Here is a 19049-nt window from a genome sequence, read left to right as displayed (position 1 = left end):
TCCCTAAAACTGTGCTTCCCACATGCCCTTGACCATGGCACCTCTGCCATGCTGAGATTCTACAAGACATGGAAGTAAAAACTTTGGCATGGAAGTCTGGGGTGTGGCCGAGGCAGAGAGCTCTGGGTGGGCTCAAGCCTGAAGCAGCCTCTCTCACAGCACGGCTCACAGCCCATGCGGCTCTCTTCAGCTAGCCTAAGGATTTATTAAGTCAAACAGTACCTCAGAATTAAGTCCCTCTATAAAGATCTATGTATTTGACAAAGACAGGAAAAAAGTCTTCAACCTGCTGGTTTAAAAGGCAGAATGACAGAGAGACAAAGACAGGCAAAGGGAGACTGTCCATCCACTGGGTCATCTCCAGAATGCCCACAATGCACAGGGCTGGGCCAGGCCAAACCAGGGAGCCCAGAGCTCAGTCTGGCTCTTCCGCAGGGGTACCTGTGCATCCACAGGAGCCTAGAACTGGAAATGGAGTAGCTGGGACTCAAATAAGCCATGTCTACACAGAATGCAGGGGTTCCAGGTGGCAACTGACGGGTGAGTTAAACATCCCTTCCAAGGGCCAGTACCAAGGGCTGTACGCCTGTGGTACAGCGGCTAATGCGAGCAACCAGTTTGAGTACCAGCTGCTCCACTTCCCATCCCGCTCCCTGCTGTTAGAGTGTCAGTATGACGTTAGAGTGTTAGAATAGTAGAACACTAGGCCAGGCTGTCAGGCCCCTTGGTACAAGAAGCCACTGCTTTGCTTAGTTAGGATAAGCCAGGGCCATTGGGAGATGCCACCCTAGTCAGGATGAGTCAGGGCCACTGACCAGTGCCACGAGCCCGATCTACAGAATCTACCTGGGTGGTAGGGCAGTTGTCCACTTCCAGGAAACAGGATGAGCTATTGATACCCAGATCCCATGGCCACGGTGTGTTTAAAGTGTGTTACTTTGATGGGAGAAGGTGTTACTCTTTAAATTGATTTGCTGTGTTTGGTGTGCATGGGCTATGATGTGTGTAATGCCTAAGAGAGGCCTATATAATCAGAAGCCTTTCTCTGGTTCAGGGTCCGACCCCCCCCCCCGGCTGGCCTGCGTGCCCCAAGAATGGTCTGACCCTAGCATGCTGGCACAATAAATTCTGCTTGCTTTTGCATTACCAGTGAAACTCTTTGTTGTTTCTGGGGGGCAGACAAAACCGGACCCTAACACTGCTTGTGGCCTGGGAAAGCAGCAGAGGACGGCCCAGAGCCTTGGGACCCTGCACCCGCCTAGGAGACACTGCTGAAGATCTGCTTCCTGGCTCTGGACTAGCCTGGCTCGGCCACTGTGGTCACTGGGAGAGAGAAGTGGATGGAGATCTCTCTCTTACCTCTCTCTCTGTAACTCTACCTTTCAAATAAAAATAAATATATTTAAAAAAAACTACTTCAAACAACAGTTCTAAGTAATGCAAAGGCCAAATAAGAATAAATAAAAGTTAAGAAAATTCTGGAACTGAACTAAGTCCAAGTAGCCCTATGTTGGTTAAGCAGAACAGAATTCATAATCCTAGCCCTTTGCAGGGTCAGACCTTTTAAGGAAGCCTCGAGCCCACGCTGTTACTGCTGACCCCACGAGGCAGTGGCGGGCTCAGGGAGGGGGTCCCTGCCGCACGTGGGAGACCTGGGGTGAGTTCTGGGCTCTGACATTCGGGCCATGACTCAGCACCTGTCTGCCTCCAAAACAAACTAAAGCCAAAACGGACTTCCCCCCAGAAAGCTCAAAGCCCTGAGAGCCTTGGCACTGGCTACTACCACTTGAGAAATAACATAACTCTTTTACAGCAAATGAGATAATCAACCTCTACACAAAAACCTGAGCAGCTTAACAAGAAAGGAAAATTACAGGTCAATTTTGCTTGGAACAGATCAAAAAACCCTAACCAGAGTATCAGCAAATTCAATGACATATATAAATAATAATAAAAGTTTGAGTTATTCCAGGAGTGAAAAGTTGGTTTAATCTTAGAAACACAACTGATGTAATTCAACTTCATTCATGGAATAAAACAAAAACACGCAATCTTCCTTAGCAGCTATAGAAAACCACAGCTCTCGTTAAGCACGACAAACCTGCAGCAAGCTAGAAATGAGACACACGGCATACCACCTAAAGTGTTCTCTCCTTTACTGAAAAAGGACATTGTGCGAGAAATACCTGTGTGTACAAGCACGAGGGAAAAGCCCTTGAGACAAAAGAAACTGCTTGCCACCGATAAGACTATACAGAAATGAGAATCCGAGGGGGGTTCCGTGGCGTGGCCTCTAACTGATGAGTGCTGTTAGCAAGGTGCATGGAGTTGGAGGCAGGCGTGGGCACGGGCTTCTCGGAGGGACTGCATCAAAAGGTGATGCAGCATCCATATTAGGATTATTCTAGATAACTCATTCAAGATCTTCTTGCTTCCTTGTTTCTGTCTGTGCTGGTGCATGGGAGAGAGCTGGGAGGACAAACAGCACAGCCAACAAGAGCCAATGCTTCCTGGCGGGGACAGAACCTGTGGCCACCATGTCACAGCCCAGGGAGAGAGTGAGCGGCTGTGTGCAGGCCTCCCCAGGAGCCCACGTCCAGGGAAAAAGTGGTGGAGACCACAGATGTCGCGAACAGCAGGGCTAGCATGGCTCAGGGCTAGCACGAAGGCTGGTTCACGGCACCAGGCAAAGGACTCCACACAACCAAGGAACACGGTGCTAGCCCACGGTCACGCCTGCTGCTCACAGTGCAGTGGGCAGTGCAGGAGAACGCATGGGGCCACGGGCCACGGCCCCAGCACACGGCCCCACGGCACGCACCTGTTGAGCTCCCGGATGGCCCGGAGTCTGCGGATGTAGCGCCGGCAGCTGGGCAGAATGGAGAGGTGGTGGGCGTGCAGGGTGAGGAAGAAGCATTCCGTGGGGAATTTCGGCTCAGAGAACGGAGACTGATCTCCATCTGGAAAAGTCACATCATTTCCTGAGTAAAGGCCGTCACACGTCTAAAACCGGCAGGAAGCTCTTGTGCACAGAGACAACGAGGCTTACACTCAGGAGGTCTGGGGACATTGCCGAGAAGGACAAAATCAAGTGAAGTCAAGGGCAGAGGTCACTGAACACCCGGCACCCATGGGATCACCTGTTACCCAGCTGGCCACCATGTGTGCTGTGTCTTCCTGATGTATTTTATAAAACCATTCACAATCATCATGTAAATCTTAAAATGGCATTAGATTATACAAAACGGCGCGGATTCCACAGCCATTTCTCTACATGGTTGCTTCTGATTTTAGTTTTACTAGTACTGTGGGGGAGGACTGAGACATATAAAACTCCCTTTATTTTCAAGCTTTGGGAATAAACTCTGAAAATGCTGAACTACTGACAGTAACGTTACTGTCCCTTTCACTGTATTTGTAAAATGCTCCCAATGGCTGTATGTATTAACGGGGTACAGTGTGGTATCCCCATTATACAAGGCATAATAGCCAGAGTAGGGAAACTGGCATAGCTACCATCTTACACAGTGACCACTTCTTGGCAACATTCAGAATCCTTGTCCGTGAGCTACTCTAAGATACACAGCGCACGTGAAGACTGCTATCCCACAGCTCAGCATCGAGGACGTCACTCCTCCCCGCCACCCGCCCCTAGCGTGAGAGTCCGTTACGACTCCAGGATCTGCTCGACTGGGTGTCAATGCCCTCTGTGGGGCGAGGCTGGTTACGGGTGTGTAACGGTATCCGAGTCTGACAAGTCCCCCCTCCTCCGGCAGGTCTGATTTTCAGCGACACATGCAACTGTCTTTTTTTCCCCCTGAGTAAAAGAAAACAATCCTTGGGTAGAATTTAGTTTTGTCCTTACGTGTTTACAACAGTTGCTCTTACATAGAATGCTCTTAATCAGTTTTCTGTTTTATATGTTCATTTTGCCTCGCTCGTTATGAAACACACTTCTTATCTCTGATGAGATGCTTTATAAACCGAAATGTCTGCTTCACACAGCTAGGTCAAACCACCTGTTCGATTTTCTAGCTTTTTAAACGGATTTTAAAAAAATAAAGTAGCATCCAATCCTTCGACTCTTGTGCAACTGCTTAGATGATGGGGGGTGGGGGGATTCTGAGATTTGACCCATCACCACGTGTGTTATATTTCTCTTACTTTCTCAGAACAATGGATTTGCTTTCATTTGTTTAATCTATCTATTGTGGCTAATTCCAAAGAAGAAGCTTTTTTAGTGTGTTTATGTTTCCACTGTGTCTCCGTTTACACATTTACATTAGCAAGAGGGGAGACTCTCGGGCTGGGCGGAGCTCGGGCGGCACTCACAGAGCTCGGCCCGCCAGCTGTTCAAGTCCTGCACCGAGGCGTTCACGCGCGTCTCATCGCTGGGCACAGAGATCCGGCATCTCGGGTGGAAGATATATGTTGGATCAACGGTTTCCAACTTGATTTTCGTACTTAGCTGCTGCAGTACCCACAGGAAATTCAACATAAATCCATCTGTTGACACTAATCTATCATCTGTCTGTGAAATAAAACAAACAAAGAATTAAAAAAAAACACATGGAATAGAAACTTTGCTCAATAGCCCATGAAAGCAGAATCAGCACATGCTATCGCTGGAAGGTCACCACGGTGGCAGGTGACCGCGCAGCACAGTCACGGGTGGACCTCCTCCACAGAGCCAGGGGCCAGCAATGCTCGCCTTCATATATGGACCTCCTCCACAGAGCCTGTCACAGGACCTGGGACTTGCCTGAGACCCAGCCTTCTGGCTTCCTTCCATAGTCCCCTCAAAAGCACGAAAGCCATTGGCCCCACCTGTCAGCATGTGACAGATTCCCTTCCAACAGCAGCAACCCAGTCCTGCGTGGGCGACAACAGGACAAGGTGATGGCTACACTGGGCGAGCTTTAGTATCAAACACATCCACTGGCAGTTAGGGGCTGCTGTCCCCTCATCAGGGACGCCAAGGTCTGCAGAGGCAAGTGGCTGCGTTCCTGCCACGGTGAAGGCCAGAGCTGAGGTCGGCTCTCGAGGCCCAGGCTCGTCGCCACCATGCTTCTGCACTTTGGAACACAAGTGCTGGACCCATCCCCCGTAACTCACTGAGTCTGGGACATTTCTACCAGGAAGGACCAGCTGGGTCACGCCCCTGTAACTGGTTGCCCTGTGTTTGCCCCCGGCCCCTTCCTCCCACACAACAGCTTTAGCAGAGGCCCACTCAGAAGGCACCTGGGCCACCCACTCGCCATCTCCCACCTTTTTTCAGTTCACCATCCTCCAGCCACACCCAAACGCCTGCACATGGGGCTCATTTCCACCTGTCACCTCAAGAGGGCGTCTGGGAGGCACCGTGCAGGGCTGGCTCTTTTACAGCAGGGCTCTGACCATAGAGGCCTTTGGACACAGCCACCATCACCGCACTCCTGCCACCTGCTACCTCCATGGCTCCTTCCAAAGCCACGCATTTGCACTAAGTTCACACTTATAGACAGAGCTCAGGGAGGCTTGCCTGAGTACCATGGTGGCCGCCAGCGCTGCTGGCAGGAACCCGGGCACTTCGTACCTGCATCTGCGCTTTCTTCATATTGGCGTTGACAATGGCGGCCATGTAACTCAGGGCAGCTTCACGGGTTTCGCCATTTAACAAAATACTGTGCAGGATCTTGAAGAGCTCTTGCTGCAATTCATTTTTAAAAAGAACATTAACATTTCATTTTAAAGATAATTTTTTTTTTTTTTTACTTCAAGAATGCTTGGCTGCGCTGTGCTTTACATGACGCTTGTGAAAATGGCACCCTACATCAGGACGTTGGTTCAGTCCCTGGTCACTGCACTTCCAAGCCAGCTCCTTGTCAACGTGCCTGGGAAAGCACCAGCTGAGGCCCGTGCTGGGGCCCTGGCATCCATGGGCGAGACCAGGGTGCAGTTATGCGGTACTGGCTTTGGCCTGGCCCTGACTGAGCTGAGAAGTAAGCAGGTGGACGGAAGATCTCTTTCTTTCTATCTCTCTCCTTCTCTGTCAGTCTGTCTTTAAAATTTTCTTTTAAAAGGAACAGAATGGCATGTGGTACTATAGGTTAAGAATAGCTGTCTGGCTATATGGAAAAGCGGGATGGTCCAAGGCCAAAGGCCCTGTGCACATGGGGGAGGCCAAGAGCAGGCTTCTGGCTCCTGGTTTCCAACCGGCAGCTCTGGTCATTGTAACCATTTGGGGAGTGAACCACAGAATGGAAAATCCCTTGCTGTCTCCACCCCTCCATTATGTAACTCTGACTCTCAAATAAAAAGAAATAAATCTTTATAAAAGCAATAGCCCGGGCCCGGCGTGGTGGCGCAGTGGTTAAGGTCCTCGCCTTGCATGCCCGGGATCCCATATGGCCGCCGGTTCTATCCTGGCAGCCCCGCTTCCCTTCCAGCTCCCTGCCTGTGGTCCGGGAAAGCAGTCGAGGACGGCCCAAAGTCTTGGGACCCTGCACCTGCGTGGGAGACCCGGAAGAGGCTCCTGGCTTCGGATTGGCATAGTATCGGCCATTGCGCTCACTTGGGGAGTGAATCATCGGACGGAAGATCTTCCTCTCTGTCTCTCCTCTCTGTATATCCGCCGTTCCAATAAAAAAAAAAAAAAAAAAAAAAAGCAATAGCCCTACTGGCTGAAGTCCTTGCGTTTCATGTGCTGGGATCCCATGTGGGCGCAGGTTTATGTCCCAGCTGTTCTACTTCCCACCCAACTCTCTGCTTGTGGCCTGGGAAAGCAGTCAAAGATGGCCCAAAGCATTGGGACCCTGCACCCTCGTGGTGTGGGAGACCTGGAGGAAGCTCCAGGCTCCTGGCTTTGACTAGGTTCAACTCCGGCTGCTGCAGCCACTTAGCAAGTGAGTCAGTGGATGAAGATCTTTCTGTCTCTCCTCTCTTTTGGAAAGGCAGATATACAGAGAGGAGAGACAGAGAAGAAGATCCTCTGTCTGATGATTCACTTCCCAAGTGAGCGCAACAGCGAATGCTATGCCAATCCGAAGCCAGGAGCCTCTTCCGGGTCTCCCACGCAGGTGCAGGGTCCCAAGACTTTGGGCCGTCCTCGACTGCTTTCCCGGACCACAGGCAGGGAGCTGGATGGGAAGTGGAGCAGCTGGGATTAGAACCGGCACCAATATGGGATCCCGGGCATGCAAGGCAAAGACCTTAACCACTGCGCCACCGCGCCGGGCCCAAAAATAAATAAATCTTAAAAAAAAATGTAGCTGGCTAGGATGAGTGTTCTAATGCAGCTTAGATGCCTGCACCCTATATTGGAGCGTTCGTTTCAATCCTGACTAGTCCGCTTGGCTCCAGCTCCCTGCTAAGGCACATGGGCAAGCAGCAAACGCTGAGCTCCTGCCAGCTGCAGGCAAACACCTGGCATCGTTTTAGCTCACCAGCTGGGTGGGCATCTGAGGAGTAAACCACTAAATGAAACTGCCTGCCTTTCAAATAATGAAATAAATCTTATAGAAAAGAAACAACTGGCCTACTTGACTCTGTCCTCTCCCTTCTCACTCCGCAGGACGGCCTGACCACAGGAGGAACGCAGAAAGTGCCCGTGTCCAACTGTGTCCGGCTTTGGGAGTGGACAAATCATTCTGGCCTTAACAAATATAGCTGAAAGGCAAATGGAGAGGGTAGGAAGGTAGAAAGAGAGTGAGAGAGACAGAGAGAGAGAGAGAGAGAGAGAGAGACCTAAACTATCTTCCTCTGCTCACGTACTTCCCAATGGCTGTGACAGCCAGGTGTGGGCCAGGCCAAAACCAGGAGCCAGGAGCTCTGCATGCCCGCTGCGGTGCACAGGCCAGCAGGCACTGCTCTCCAGGCACGCTAGCCGAGCAGCCAGGAGATGCACTGGTGCTCTGATGTGAGGCGCTGACACCTAAGAGGCCTACCCAGCTGCAATGCAACCGACATCAACTTACCTTTCAGTTCCGTTTCCCCACAAACTTTCAAAAATGAGTTATTTGCCCCAGAATTCCACCTGGGTCTCCTACACAGTGGCAGGGGCCCGAGAACACAACTCCTCGTTTGTTGTCTCCCAGATGCATGAGCAGGAGGCAAGATGGAAAGTGGAACAGCACCAGAACTCGAACTGCAGCAGGCCTCCTGGTGCCAAAGCCTCCTTCCCCCAACTTCGCGAGCGGCCCTCCCAGGTCCCTTGTCCTTCTCTAAGGAAGGCTGTCATAACGGGGGACCCGTGCACTGGGCTGCGCTTCATCGGCAGAGCCCAAGGCCCGCCCTCCCTCGCTCTGCAGCAAGCTCCCTGGGGGATCGCTCGGCACCTACCCTTCCCAGCTCCAGGTAATGCTGCAGGGATTGGCTAACGACGCGAGTGTTCTCCAGGGTAATGGCAGGCCCTGAGAAATACTTTTCGACCACTTTAACCTGGAAAGAGATGGGAAACCATTCAATCCACGGCCGGGATGTTGGAGGAGGGATCTGAAGCCCAGGCACGTGCCAGCTCCCCCTACTCACATCGTCCTCTGCGAAGACGGAGAAGCTGAAGAAGGCCCCCAGGTAGGACAGCCTCTGCAGCTCCCGCCCAGCACCAGGGCTCAGGGGCTTTGGCAGCCACAACGGCAAGGAGGCGACCTGGGCAACACGTGCGAGAGAGAAGTGGAGCCGCTGAGTGGGCAGCACGGGGGCCAACACGGGAAGAGAGCTCCCAGCAGCCCCGAGCTCACACGGGACATCCCCACCTGCAGGGCATGGGGGCAGCATCACGCAGGCAGAGGGCACCCTCTAACCCCACCAGGCTTTCACAGATCATCTCTGAATGTCTATGCTTCCGGAAATAGTGGTGGAGTCTAAACAAACTGCTCTTACAGGACCGACAGCCACATTCCCCAAAGCACGTGCTACACAATTCTCATTTCCACTCCGCCCCCCAAATGACAGAAGAAGCCAACAGCTTCCTCCCAGGAAACGCTCCGTGCCCGGAGAATGCAGTCTGGTGGCTGAGAGCCCCGGGAATGCTGCCTGCCCCTCTCCATCGCAGGGCCTTCAGGAGCAGCTTTCTGGCTCATGCTGGGAAGGAGCCTTTGAGCCACGACATGATTATGAAGCAAGCGCATGGTGCAGGAGCTTACCAGACTGCACACAGGGTGTGTCTTCCCAAACTTGGTTTCACAGAGTTCACCTAATGCCTGCAAGTGAGAACAAAAGGACAATGTCATGCATTTCGTCCCAGCCCAGGAGCCATACGTCTGTCAGGGAGCAGCTTCACTCTGGTCCCCGACTCCCACACCACACTCTGCAAACACACTGACCGTGCAACTGAACCTGCGTCCCTCACACCCGGCCCTCACAGCTCGGCAGGCTTGCTTCCTAACCTCAGGACGGCCATGCCGACCCGTGACAGACGTGATATCAATACCTAGAAGTCGAGCAGCCATCGCATCCACAGCACACGCTGCGGCAGGTCTACGTGCTGTTGAATGAGCAGGTGCAGCTCCTGGGATCCAGGTGGTGCAGGCGCAGCTGCCAAAGCTGCCAGAGGAGCATGCTTCTGAATTGAGGCTCTACCCTGTCCCAAGAAGCCCCAGCCAGCCTCACAGCCACACCCCACGCCTTGGAGACCGAGCACACGGGCGAGGTCAGCAACCTGGCGCTGGCCCTCAGGCGAGGCCCCTGCTGCACCTGGCATGACTGACAACGGTCCAGGCACTTCCGCCCCATGGCTTCCGGTTCCTGCCTCTGACGGCTGCACCTGCTCTCACGGTACAATCTTGACCATATGAGCACGGATAATGGTCCAAAATAAAACGACTGCCTGCCACGGTGGAAGGCACTTTTGTCTTTTGCCCTGGCAGGACATCTTGCTAACAGCTGGCACTAGGAGTTCCTCGCTGGAACACTGGGCTAACTGAAGCCACAAGGGAAAAGAGACAACCACAGGAGTGACACTGAGGCAGCACGGCAGTGAGGAGGCACTCAAATACATCAGTGCTGAGCTCAGATTCTCCCACTTCCTTTTCCTCTTGCACAGACAGAACAATATGTAAGGATCAATAGGATGGATTAGGAACTAAGCCACTTGTGCAACGGGAAGAGCCCTGGCACAAACTGAATCTACAGTAACGGCTCCTGTTCACCCCCGCTTCCCCAGCAGGACTGCAGGAACAGCTGCCCATACTCAACGGCCATTTCCATTTTTTTTAAAGCAAACACAAGCCCCCCCGTGTACACCTCTGTATTTTGTCTTTATCACAGTGTCATCAGATCACATTCTGGCAAGGTACCGGACCTTACTAGCTCTTGTGTTCCTAGTACCTGGCCTGGCAACAGATCCTCAGGACGGAAGAAATAAACCCAACAGAATGATAAAGGGATGGAGTTTCAAAAAATGAACAGCAGCTTCAGTGTACACAAGGTTCTGTTTATAAAGACTAAACCAATTTCACATCTTTTCTCATACTTCTGGAATGAAAAATATTCTATAAGCAGTCAATATTTTTCTCCTCAAATTTCCAAACAGAAAACCCCTCATTGCACCCAGGTTGCAGCACCTTTGTTGCAGCCGGGCCTCCAGGGTGCCACCTATAGCCATGCTCACCCAAAGGGCCCACAGAGTGAAACCCACAAGCCCATGACACTACAGGGGAACACTGCTTCTTTTCCGCTTCCCTCTTTTTCTTTCTTCCTTCCTTCCTTCCTTCCTTCCTTCCTTCCTTCCTTCCTTCCTTCTCTTTCCTTCTCTCTCTCTCTCTTTTTCTTTCCTTCCTCCCTCCCTCCCTCCTTCCTTCCTTTCTTTTTCTTTCTTTTCTTGTTTTTTCTTCCTTCCTTCCTTCCTTCCTTGGAAAGTCAGATATACACAGACAAGGAGAGACAGAGAGGAAGATCCTCCATCCATTGATTCACTCCCCAAGTGACCGCAATGGCTGAAGCTGAGTCGATCCAAACCCAGGGGCCAGGAGTTTTCTCTGGGCCTCCCACATGGGTGCAGAGTCCCAAGACTTTGGGTCGTCCTCGACTGCTTTCCCGGGCCACAAGCAGGGAGGTGGATGGGAAGTGGGGCTGCCAGGATTAGAACCGGCGCCCATATGCTGCTTCTTTTTTAAGAACACTGTTTCACCCCACGTTAGGTACACTCCCTTTAGGGAGAGACGGCAGGCCGTCACTGCTGACCACTTTGTCACAAGCTGCACAGCAGGTGAACCCGTTGCTAAGGGTGTCACCAGCCCCTGTCCAGGATGAGGAGCCCTGGGCACGGGGGCCAGCTGCATCCCACCTGTCCCTCCTCCAGACCTCCGGACACAGTGATCACGTGTGACTGTGAGACAAGGCTGACCACAAGGACCAAAGAAAAGCACATGTTAAAATGGTCTGGAAGAAAGCCAGACTGAACGGGTTATACAAAGGAACAGTTATTACCATGAGGGGGTACTTAAAGTAGTCGCTATCGAGGGAGCACTCTTTGGCAGCGAGGGCCAGGCCTTGTAGGATGGGAATAAAGATCTATAAGAAAAAACAAAAGCACAAAATTAGAAATGTGAGTTACAGAAGTGAAGGGTGGGAAGCACTGTCAAATGAGGAGCTGCGGCGGGATGCCCAGGCCTTTCTGCTCCTTCCCCAGGAAAGCCTCTTTTGCACTAGAGTTCAACCATGGTTTTGCCTGGCTCTTTCACAGAATTCTAGCCATGAAATAATGCAGAGGAAGCTTCTGGAAGTGAGAGGGCAGGGCGCTCAGTGACTCGACACAGATGCACCAATGCGCAGCCTGATGAAGGACTCCCCAGGGCTCTGTGTATCAATTAGCACGCACCTACAATCAATAAAGGAACTGTACTAAGTGCTGCAATACTCTCTCAACTCTAGCAACATTTTTAGATAAAATTCTTTCTGTCTGGCAAAAGCAAGAAGAGACATATAATGGATATTATCATTACAGTAAGCTTAATTCAGAACAAAAAGACAGCAGGAGAACGTTAAAGTTGAAAAGCAAGACTTTCATCCGGATACATTCCCTCCGCACGTGGCGTGTGTGGTAAACAGGCACTTAGCTGAGTACTGGTGCATCACATTTACTCCACAAGCTGGTCATTATTACCAGGCAATGTGGCAAGGTTTGCTTAGTGCCCATGTAACTTTTGGATTAACAAATTGGGGAGCTGAGCAACACAGGAGTGGCGGTTAGGATTCAAGGCCAACAACACTGAGCAGAAGATACTGTCAATCTGAACGCGGACACGCTGCAAGGGGAACAGACCAGGAAGTCACGAGAAGGCCTGCCAGTTCCCTTCTTTGCCCTCCTGCCACACTGGGCACCCTTGGGTGACGAGCCAGGAGCTGCAGGGCGCCTGAGCTGATGCAGACCAAGACACCAGCAGGTGCTAGATGCCACCAGTCTGCAGCTCCACCAAGCAGGGTACAAGGAATACACCTCCGTATGCAGGGAATCCGGAAGTTACAACAACAAAGAAGATCCAGAATCTGAAAACTAAACTTCATAACTGAGCATCGTGAAAAATCTCTGAACATTATATTCAGGAATGTTGCAAGAAATGCATCGTCAATCTTTCCGGTTCTATTTAGACATGTAGGGTTTAATTTATAATCAATAGACAAAATAGACAAATATCATGCTTAGTCATATTATTTAGGTGACCAACATATTTTCAGTGGTTTTCAAGTAAACATTTCCTATCACCAATAAAAATGCTAAAAGCATTCAATTCTAAATCTATATTCTGGTTGTTATTTACCCAGGAATATTTCTCAAATATTAAAAGACATAAATTTCTTAAAATATTTAGTGGCTTCCATTTGCTAATCCTTTATTACAAAAAAGCATAATGTTACTCTTCAATCCACTCATCACTTCTCCCTAGATGAAATCCAACATGACAAAGCAGAAACAATGGACAGTGGTGAAGAGGCAGGATTCTGGAACTTGAACAAATGGGCACAGGCAGGGGCCGGAGCCACCACATTGTACACTTCAAATGAACGTGATCTGATGTGAGTTTCACCTCAATTCATAAAACCCGAGGTAACTTGACAACCTTTGCGTAAGTTTGATTAGAGGTACCACGGCGTCCAGCACAGGGCCTCTAACCTTTCCCCTATCTGCCAAAGCACTTCCACAGGGCCAGTCACACGGACAGGGCGCTCGCCTGAGTGGCAGAAATGGGCCCGTGTCTGCACAGTTCCCTAAACCAACAGTCCGAGCTTGGTCTCCTCTCGGAGCAGACCACATGTTCCTGCCCAAGCTGACGGCCAGCTCGGGAAGACACGTGGGCGAGCCTACCTGCTTGAACACTTCTTCATCCTGGTGCGTGGTCCTCACCAGCTCCTGCATGAAGCCGTAGGGAAGGTTCCTACACAGCATGTACGGCACTAGGTAGGACGGCTGCTGCAAGGACCTGGGGACCCACAAAATCAGGAGTGTGGGACCTCGTGTCAGCGACACTCGTCCCACCAAAGCCAAACGGAAACCGCCCAGCCCAAGTGAGCCTTTCTGCCACAAGCTATCACTTCTTGGTCTTTTACATCAAACACTGACTGAAGTTTGGAAGAACCTGTTTCTACACAGAGCCTGTTAAAAATGAAACGCTCAACCTTCCCTTACCTGCCTCCAAGCCTCATCTACATTGGGGAAAATAGATCAGCAATGCTTTTTGAAAAATGGTTTTTGAAAAACTTGGAACTTAAAAAAAAAAAGATTTATTTGAAAGGCAGAGGGGCTGGGCCCAGACGTCAGGGCCAACATCCACTGCCCTCAAAGGTGCATCAGCATGAGCTGGACTGAAAGCAGAGCAGCAGGGATTTAAGCCAGTGCCCACGTGAGATGTCAGCTTTATGAGGCCTAACCTGCTGTGCCTCACCGCACTGCTCCTACTCTATAACCCTTTGAAAGCATCAGTACCTGCACGCAGGTCGCCCCTGGATCTCTGCCTGCTCAGCCATGTGGGAGGTCATTGGCACACGGCACGATGTGCCAGGGGGAACCTGACTCTGGTTTTGGCTAATGGACAACTCAACCTGGCCTGTTCTCTGGGCATGTAACAAGAGCAGTGGGCTGTACCCCGGTATCTCTTCCCTGGCTGTGGATGAGCTGTGCTGGGACTTCCTTGATAAGCAACTCTAGGAAGTCAAATGCAACCCACAGCCTACCTGCCAGCCACACAGGGTGACCTGACCTGAGGCACAGCTGTGGCCGTGCATGTGGAACGTGACCTGTGACTTCGTCGGAGGGTCACGGGTAGGTGGGAGCACTGTCGCAGGAACGCCCTTTCTGCCTTTCCCTTGTCTAGCCTATATAAGTTTGTGCATGCTTTACAATAAACAGACATGCTAATGGTGGTTCTTACAGCCAAAGAACTCCAGTGCCTCACCCCCTCAGAGGTCTTGGGGCTGGCCCGCTGGCAGGAATAACCCCCAAGACATGGATACAATTTTTCTGCCTTTTAGAACATTTCTGAAACATGGTTATTGTATAAAAAGTAATATAAGGGGCCAGTGTGGTAGCTGAAGTCCTCGCTTTGCAGGCACCAGGATCCCATATGGGCGCTGGTTCGTGTTCTAACTGCTCCACTTCCCATCCAGCTTCCTGCTTGTGGTCTGGGAAATCAGTACAGGGGATCCTAGAGCCTTGGGACCCTGCAACCCCATGGGAGACCCAGAAGAAGCTCCTGGCTCCGGATTGGCTTAGTTCCAGCCTCTGCGGCCACTTGGGGAGTAAATCAACTAATGGAAGATCTTTGTCTCTCTTCTCTGTAAATCTGCCTTTCCAATAAAAATAAATACAGCTTAAAAAAATTAAAAATTAAACTAAATTGCTAACATGCTACAGCATGTTACATATATCTTCAATGGTGTATTTCAAAAAGCAAAGAGAAAGAACCCTGACAAAATGGCTCAGTGTCTAAATCCCCACTCTTACAAGCACCTGGATCCCATTTGGGCGCCAGTTCCAAACAAAAAAATTCTCAGCCTTTATCTTTTTGATCGCAAATACAACAGAACTTCAGAAAGTTTTGGCAAAACAAAATGGGTATTGGGCCCAGCATGACTAAATCCTTACCTCACACACACCAGAATCCCATATGAGCACCGGTTTGTGGCCTGGCTGCTCCAATTCCAGCCAGCTCCCTGCCTGGGGCCTGGGAAAGCAGTCGAGGACGGGCCAGGGCCTTGGGACCCTGCACCCTGGTGGCATGGGAGACACAAAGCCTTTGGACCTTGTACTCATGTGGGAAATCCAGAAGAAGCTCCTGGCTCCTGGCTTTGGATGGCTCAGCTTCAGCCATTGTGGCCACTTGGGGAGGGAACCAGCGATGGAAGATCTTTCTCACTGTCTCTGCTTCTTTCTGTAAATCGGATCTGCCACCCCAGCAAGTAAATAAATCAATCTCAAACTATTTTTAAAAAACAGCTTATTTATTATTTTTAATCTACTTACATGCTTTTCTGTTTTTCAAGATTTATTTTTTACTTTAAAGCTAGTTTACAGTGAAGAAGAGAAAGATCTTCTATTCACTGTTTCATTCCCCAAATGGCTGCAATAGCCAGAGCCAGGCCGATCCAAAGCCAGGAGCCAGGAGCTTCCTCTGTGTCTCCCACACGGGTGAAGGGGCCCAAGGACTTGAGTCATTCTCTGCTGCTTTCCCAGGCCATAAGCAGGGAGCTGGATTGAAAATGGAGCCACCAGGAAGAGAACATGCGAGCATATGGGATCCTGGTGCTTTGCCACCATGTTGCCCCCTTACTTCTTTTTAAAATACACTTTGCATTAGCAGAACAGAAAAAGTTTCATTTTCACCGTATTCTAAAGACTGGGAGGAACCTCAGCGCTCCTCTAATGACCCTCCCCTTCACAGGCAAGGAAGGAGGTTACCCGGGGCGGTGGGGCCTGGACCACCTGGTGTCCACGGAGGGCCAGGGCCTCCTCCGTACCTCGGCTGCGTGAGGGAGCCCTGCAGCACCAACGCAGTATGGGAGATGCACTGGGAACGGATGTTGCTCAGCAGCTGGCTGACTGCTGGCTGACTGCACATCTGCAAGAAAAGGTGGCCATTAACAATGTGAGGAACACATCCACTGCGTGCCCCAATAGTCCCCACTGCTTTTCCTTCACTCATCCAAGCCCATGGCCCCACTGCCGAAACCCAGTCGGAGAAGGCACCAGCCATGGGAGCCCTGGAGACATAGCCACACTCTGCTTCTGCTAAGGTTACGCACAACATCCCCCACACGCGTCCTTCACAAACAGGAAGCCAAACCCATAGGACAACTGGATTCCCCGCATCATGTAACTGGAGCCAAGAAGTGAATGAGGTTAAAAAACACTGAAGTCAGACAGCACCAAATAGATGCAGAATGCTGAAGCCAGCCTTGCAGCCTACTGTTAACGTGACTCTGGACTGAAGTCCACTAGCTTGTCCAGGTGGTGGGACAGAAAGTAGAGTAGCAGTCACATGCAAGCTCCAAATGAACTGAACATTGAGAACTCAGGCTGAAGGAGGCTCGGCCCAGCTCCTGGCAGGGAAGGTCCCTTCTTACACGACTGTAAACATCACCAGGGCCAGCAAGGGCACAGGGAAGTGTGCGGCCCAGAGGGTGGACTCTGAAACCAGCCACCTGCGCACTTCACGCCCCGCCTTCTCCACGCCTCAGGGCAGGGATCTCTGCTCCTGACCACAGCCCCAGATCCCGGCCCAGCAAACACTGGGAGCCCCTGTACCAACAGCCAACACGCAGGACTGTGCCTCAGGGGTAGAGGGAGGACTCTCCCCAACAAGCAGGCAGGGCTGGGGAGGAGGCGGGGAATCAATTCCGGGTTACCTTTGGTGCTTTTTTTTCCTCGATCCCGACTCGGTCAAAGCACTCGATGAGGTAGTTCAGCATGTCTGTTTCTTTGCAGGTCTCAATGGTGAAGTGGTCGCTGTAGGAATCCCAGTTACTCGCTCCAGCAGAGGCTCCCAAGCTTTGGGGAGGAATTGAAAAAGCAGGTGCCTTTCAGTGCCTCGTGCAGGATCTCTGCTGGGCATTTGCATGTGGGCAGCAGAAAGCCTGTTAGGATGCTGGCACCCAGAACACGCACAAACGCTCATGCAGCCAACACCGGGGCTGCCACCGGGCTCTGCTGCAGAGCCTCCCCAAGACGGTCACTTCTGCCAACGTTCTACAGACCTCAGAGGAGAGCCTGGGCTCAGCTGGGATGGTGCCTCGCAAAAGCACGGCTGAGGACTGCTACTATGCTCGAGGCATCCAAGGGGACGTAAGCCACACTGACCAGTGCCACGCCCCGCAAGCAGCCCTGCAGGAGGACGAGGGCTTAAGAACAACATCCAGTTATCACTATCAACACAAGCATTTCCAAAACTGTATTTCTTTGCTTTGTGAAAAAGCAAGAGCCACCTGCAGGGACACTTCCACGAAACCCGGGCAAGCGCTTTGTGAAGGATGGGCAGGTACAGGAGGAGGCACCTCTGCTGTTAGTTCTCAGAGACAAAACCCAAAGGTGTTCCTGAACGTTAGGGAAGTCAAGCTCAACCACCAACAGGTCATATACCAAACCTGGTGCTTAATTCACAAACTAATTTGGTATACACAAAAGATACACAGCAATTATTCATGGCACAACAAGAAGCAGGAAATTCAAAATGTAGAGGAAAAGAAAAATATAAACTTAGCTTAAAAAATGACACATCAAAGGTGAGAATAGAGTAGGACAATCTGAGGAGCCTGAGACACTTCTGACCTCAACCTGGGGCAGAAGCTAAAGGACCAGAACCGAAAAGGACCAAGGGTCCAGCAGTGTGCTGCCATTACGATGCTAGCAGCCTGAGTCCTGGCTGCCCCACGTCCAATCTACTTTCCTGACAATGTGCCTGGGAAGCAGTGGACGCTGGCATAAGGTCTTGGACCCCTACTGCCCACAAGGGAGACCTGGAAGAATTATCTGGCTTCAGGTTTCCTCCTGACCAATGCAGCCATCTGGGAAACGTACCAGCAACAGACGCTCTCTCTTTGTTAATGCTGCCTTTCAAGTAAATCTTTTTTTTTAAGTCACCCTGCCTGAGAAATGATCAATTAATAAACACAACACAAACAACAAACAAAAAGCCCTAAAAGAACTGACCTGAACTGAGAGACTGACATGCTATATACACAGATTTAGTAACTCCTGGACCACATATATAACTGACCTCAGAGTTTTGGGAAAAATGTAACTGATCTTGAAATGAAACAGCTATGAAAGCATTTCAGAAGGAATATGACAACCCTGCCAGTTTTACACTCAATGCTCGGGGCCAGAGCCCATAAGTTTCAGCTCGTATGCCCACCGCACACCCTGCCGGGGCAGAGGAGGTGAGCCTGGGGTATAAGGGCAGAGACACCTGCACACCGGACAGACAGCCTCACTCCAGCCCAAGGCAGCAGCACAGGAGCCGCGTCTCCAGGACCCCTGCTGGTATGCTGTGTTCATTCACAGGAGGATCAGGTATCTGCTAGTTGGTCTGCCAACAGCAAGGTGCGTACCACGACAGCGTGCGGGAACAGCAACAGGAGAGGGGCCAGAAGCCAGCCGAGATGCTCCCCATGGGAACACGAGCTTCCGCCCAGGCAGCATGTGGCTACTGCCTTCCGAGCAGCTCTCAGCGCTGACAATGGAAACAGCTCTTCCACTGGTTAGTATGAGAAATTAAAACCATATATATCCTGGGTAATAAGCCCAACATTTCTTACACTTTGAAGCATCTGACACGAAAACGCCCTTGTGCGTAAAGGTGAGGCCCTGGCAGCTGCAAGGAGATGGCCGGGTGTGGGAACAGCACCAGTGCAGGTACTCCTCAGAAGGCACTGCCCGCTGCAGCTGCCACGCCTCGGACCCATCCTGGCATCACAGTCCTCCTACCACTCTTTTTAAATTCTGAATTTGAAGCATGGTTTCTTTTTTTTGCTGTTCAGATTTATTTGAAAGGCACTGGTGGAGAGAGGAGAGGTCTTTTATCCACCAGTTTACTACTCAGATGATCACAACAGCCCATGCTGTCCAGGCCTTCAATATC

General features: G+C 51.1%; 1 protein-coding gene across 4 annotated transcripts in view; it reads right to left on the bottom strand.

The window, feature by feature from the left end:
• The window catches only part of UBE4B (ubiquitination factor E4B), a 110870-nt gene that overhangs the window by 24373 nt on the left and 67448 nt on the right, over positions 1-19049 (bottom strand). For all 4 annotated transcript variants that reach the window (XM_040987884.1, XM_040987885.1, XM_040987886.1 and 1 more), the window contains 10 exons: positions 16819-16960; positions 15931-16031; positions 13283-13397; positions 11407-11490; positions 9123-9179; positions 8509-8625; positions 8320-8418; positions 5576-5689; positions 4333-4531; positions 2822-2960 (listed from right to left, as the gene is read on the bottom strand). In XM_040987884.1, coding sequence (XP_040843818.1) covers positions 2822-2960; positions 4333-4531; positions 5576-5689; positions 8320-8418; positions 8509-8625; positions 9123-9179; positions 11407-11490; positions 13283-13397; positions 15931-16031; positions 16819-16960 — 1167 coding nt within the window. The remainder of the gene's footprint in view (positions 1-2821; positions 2961-4332; positions 4532-5575; positions 5690-8319; positions 8419-8508; positions 8626-9122; positions 9180-11406; positions 11491-13282; positions 13398-15930; positions 16032-16818; positions 16961-19049) is intronic.

This window comes from Ochotona curzoniae, unplaced genomic scaffold, assembly GCF_017591425.1.
Source record: "Ochotona curzoniae isolate NIBS_2020 unplaced genomic scaffold, NIBS_Ocur_1.0 contig_4792, whole genome shotgun sequence".
Classification (NCBI taxonomy): domain Eukaryota; kingdom Metazoa; phylum Chordata; class Mammalia; order Lagomorpha; family Ochotonidae; genus Ochotona; species Ochotona curzoniae.
This window is presented reverse-complemented; position numbering and strand designations above follow the sequence as displayed.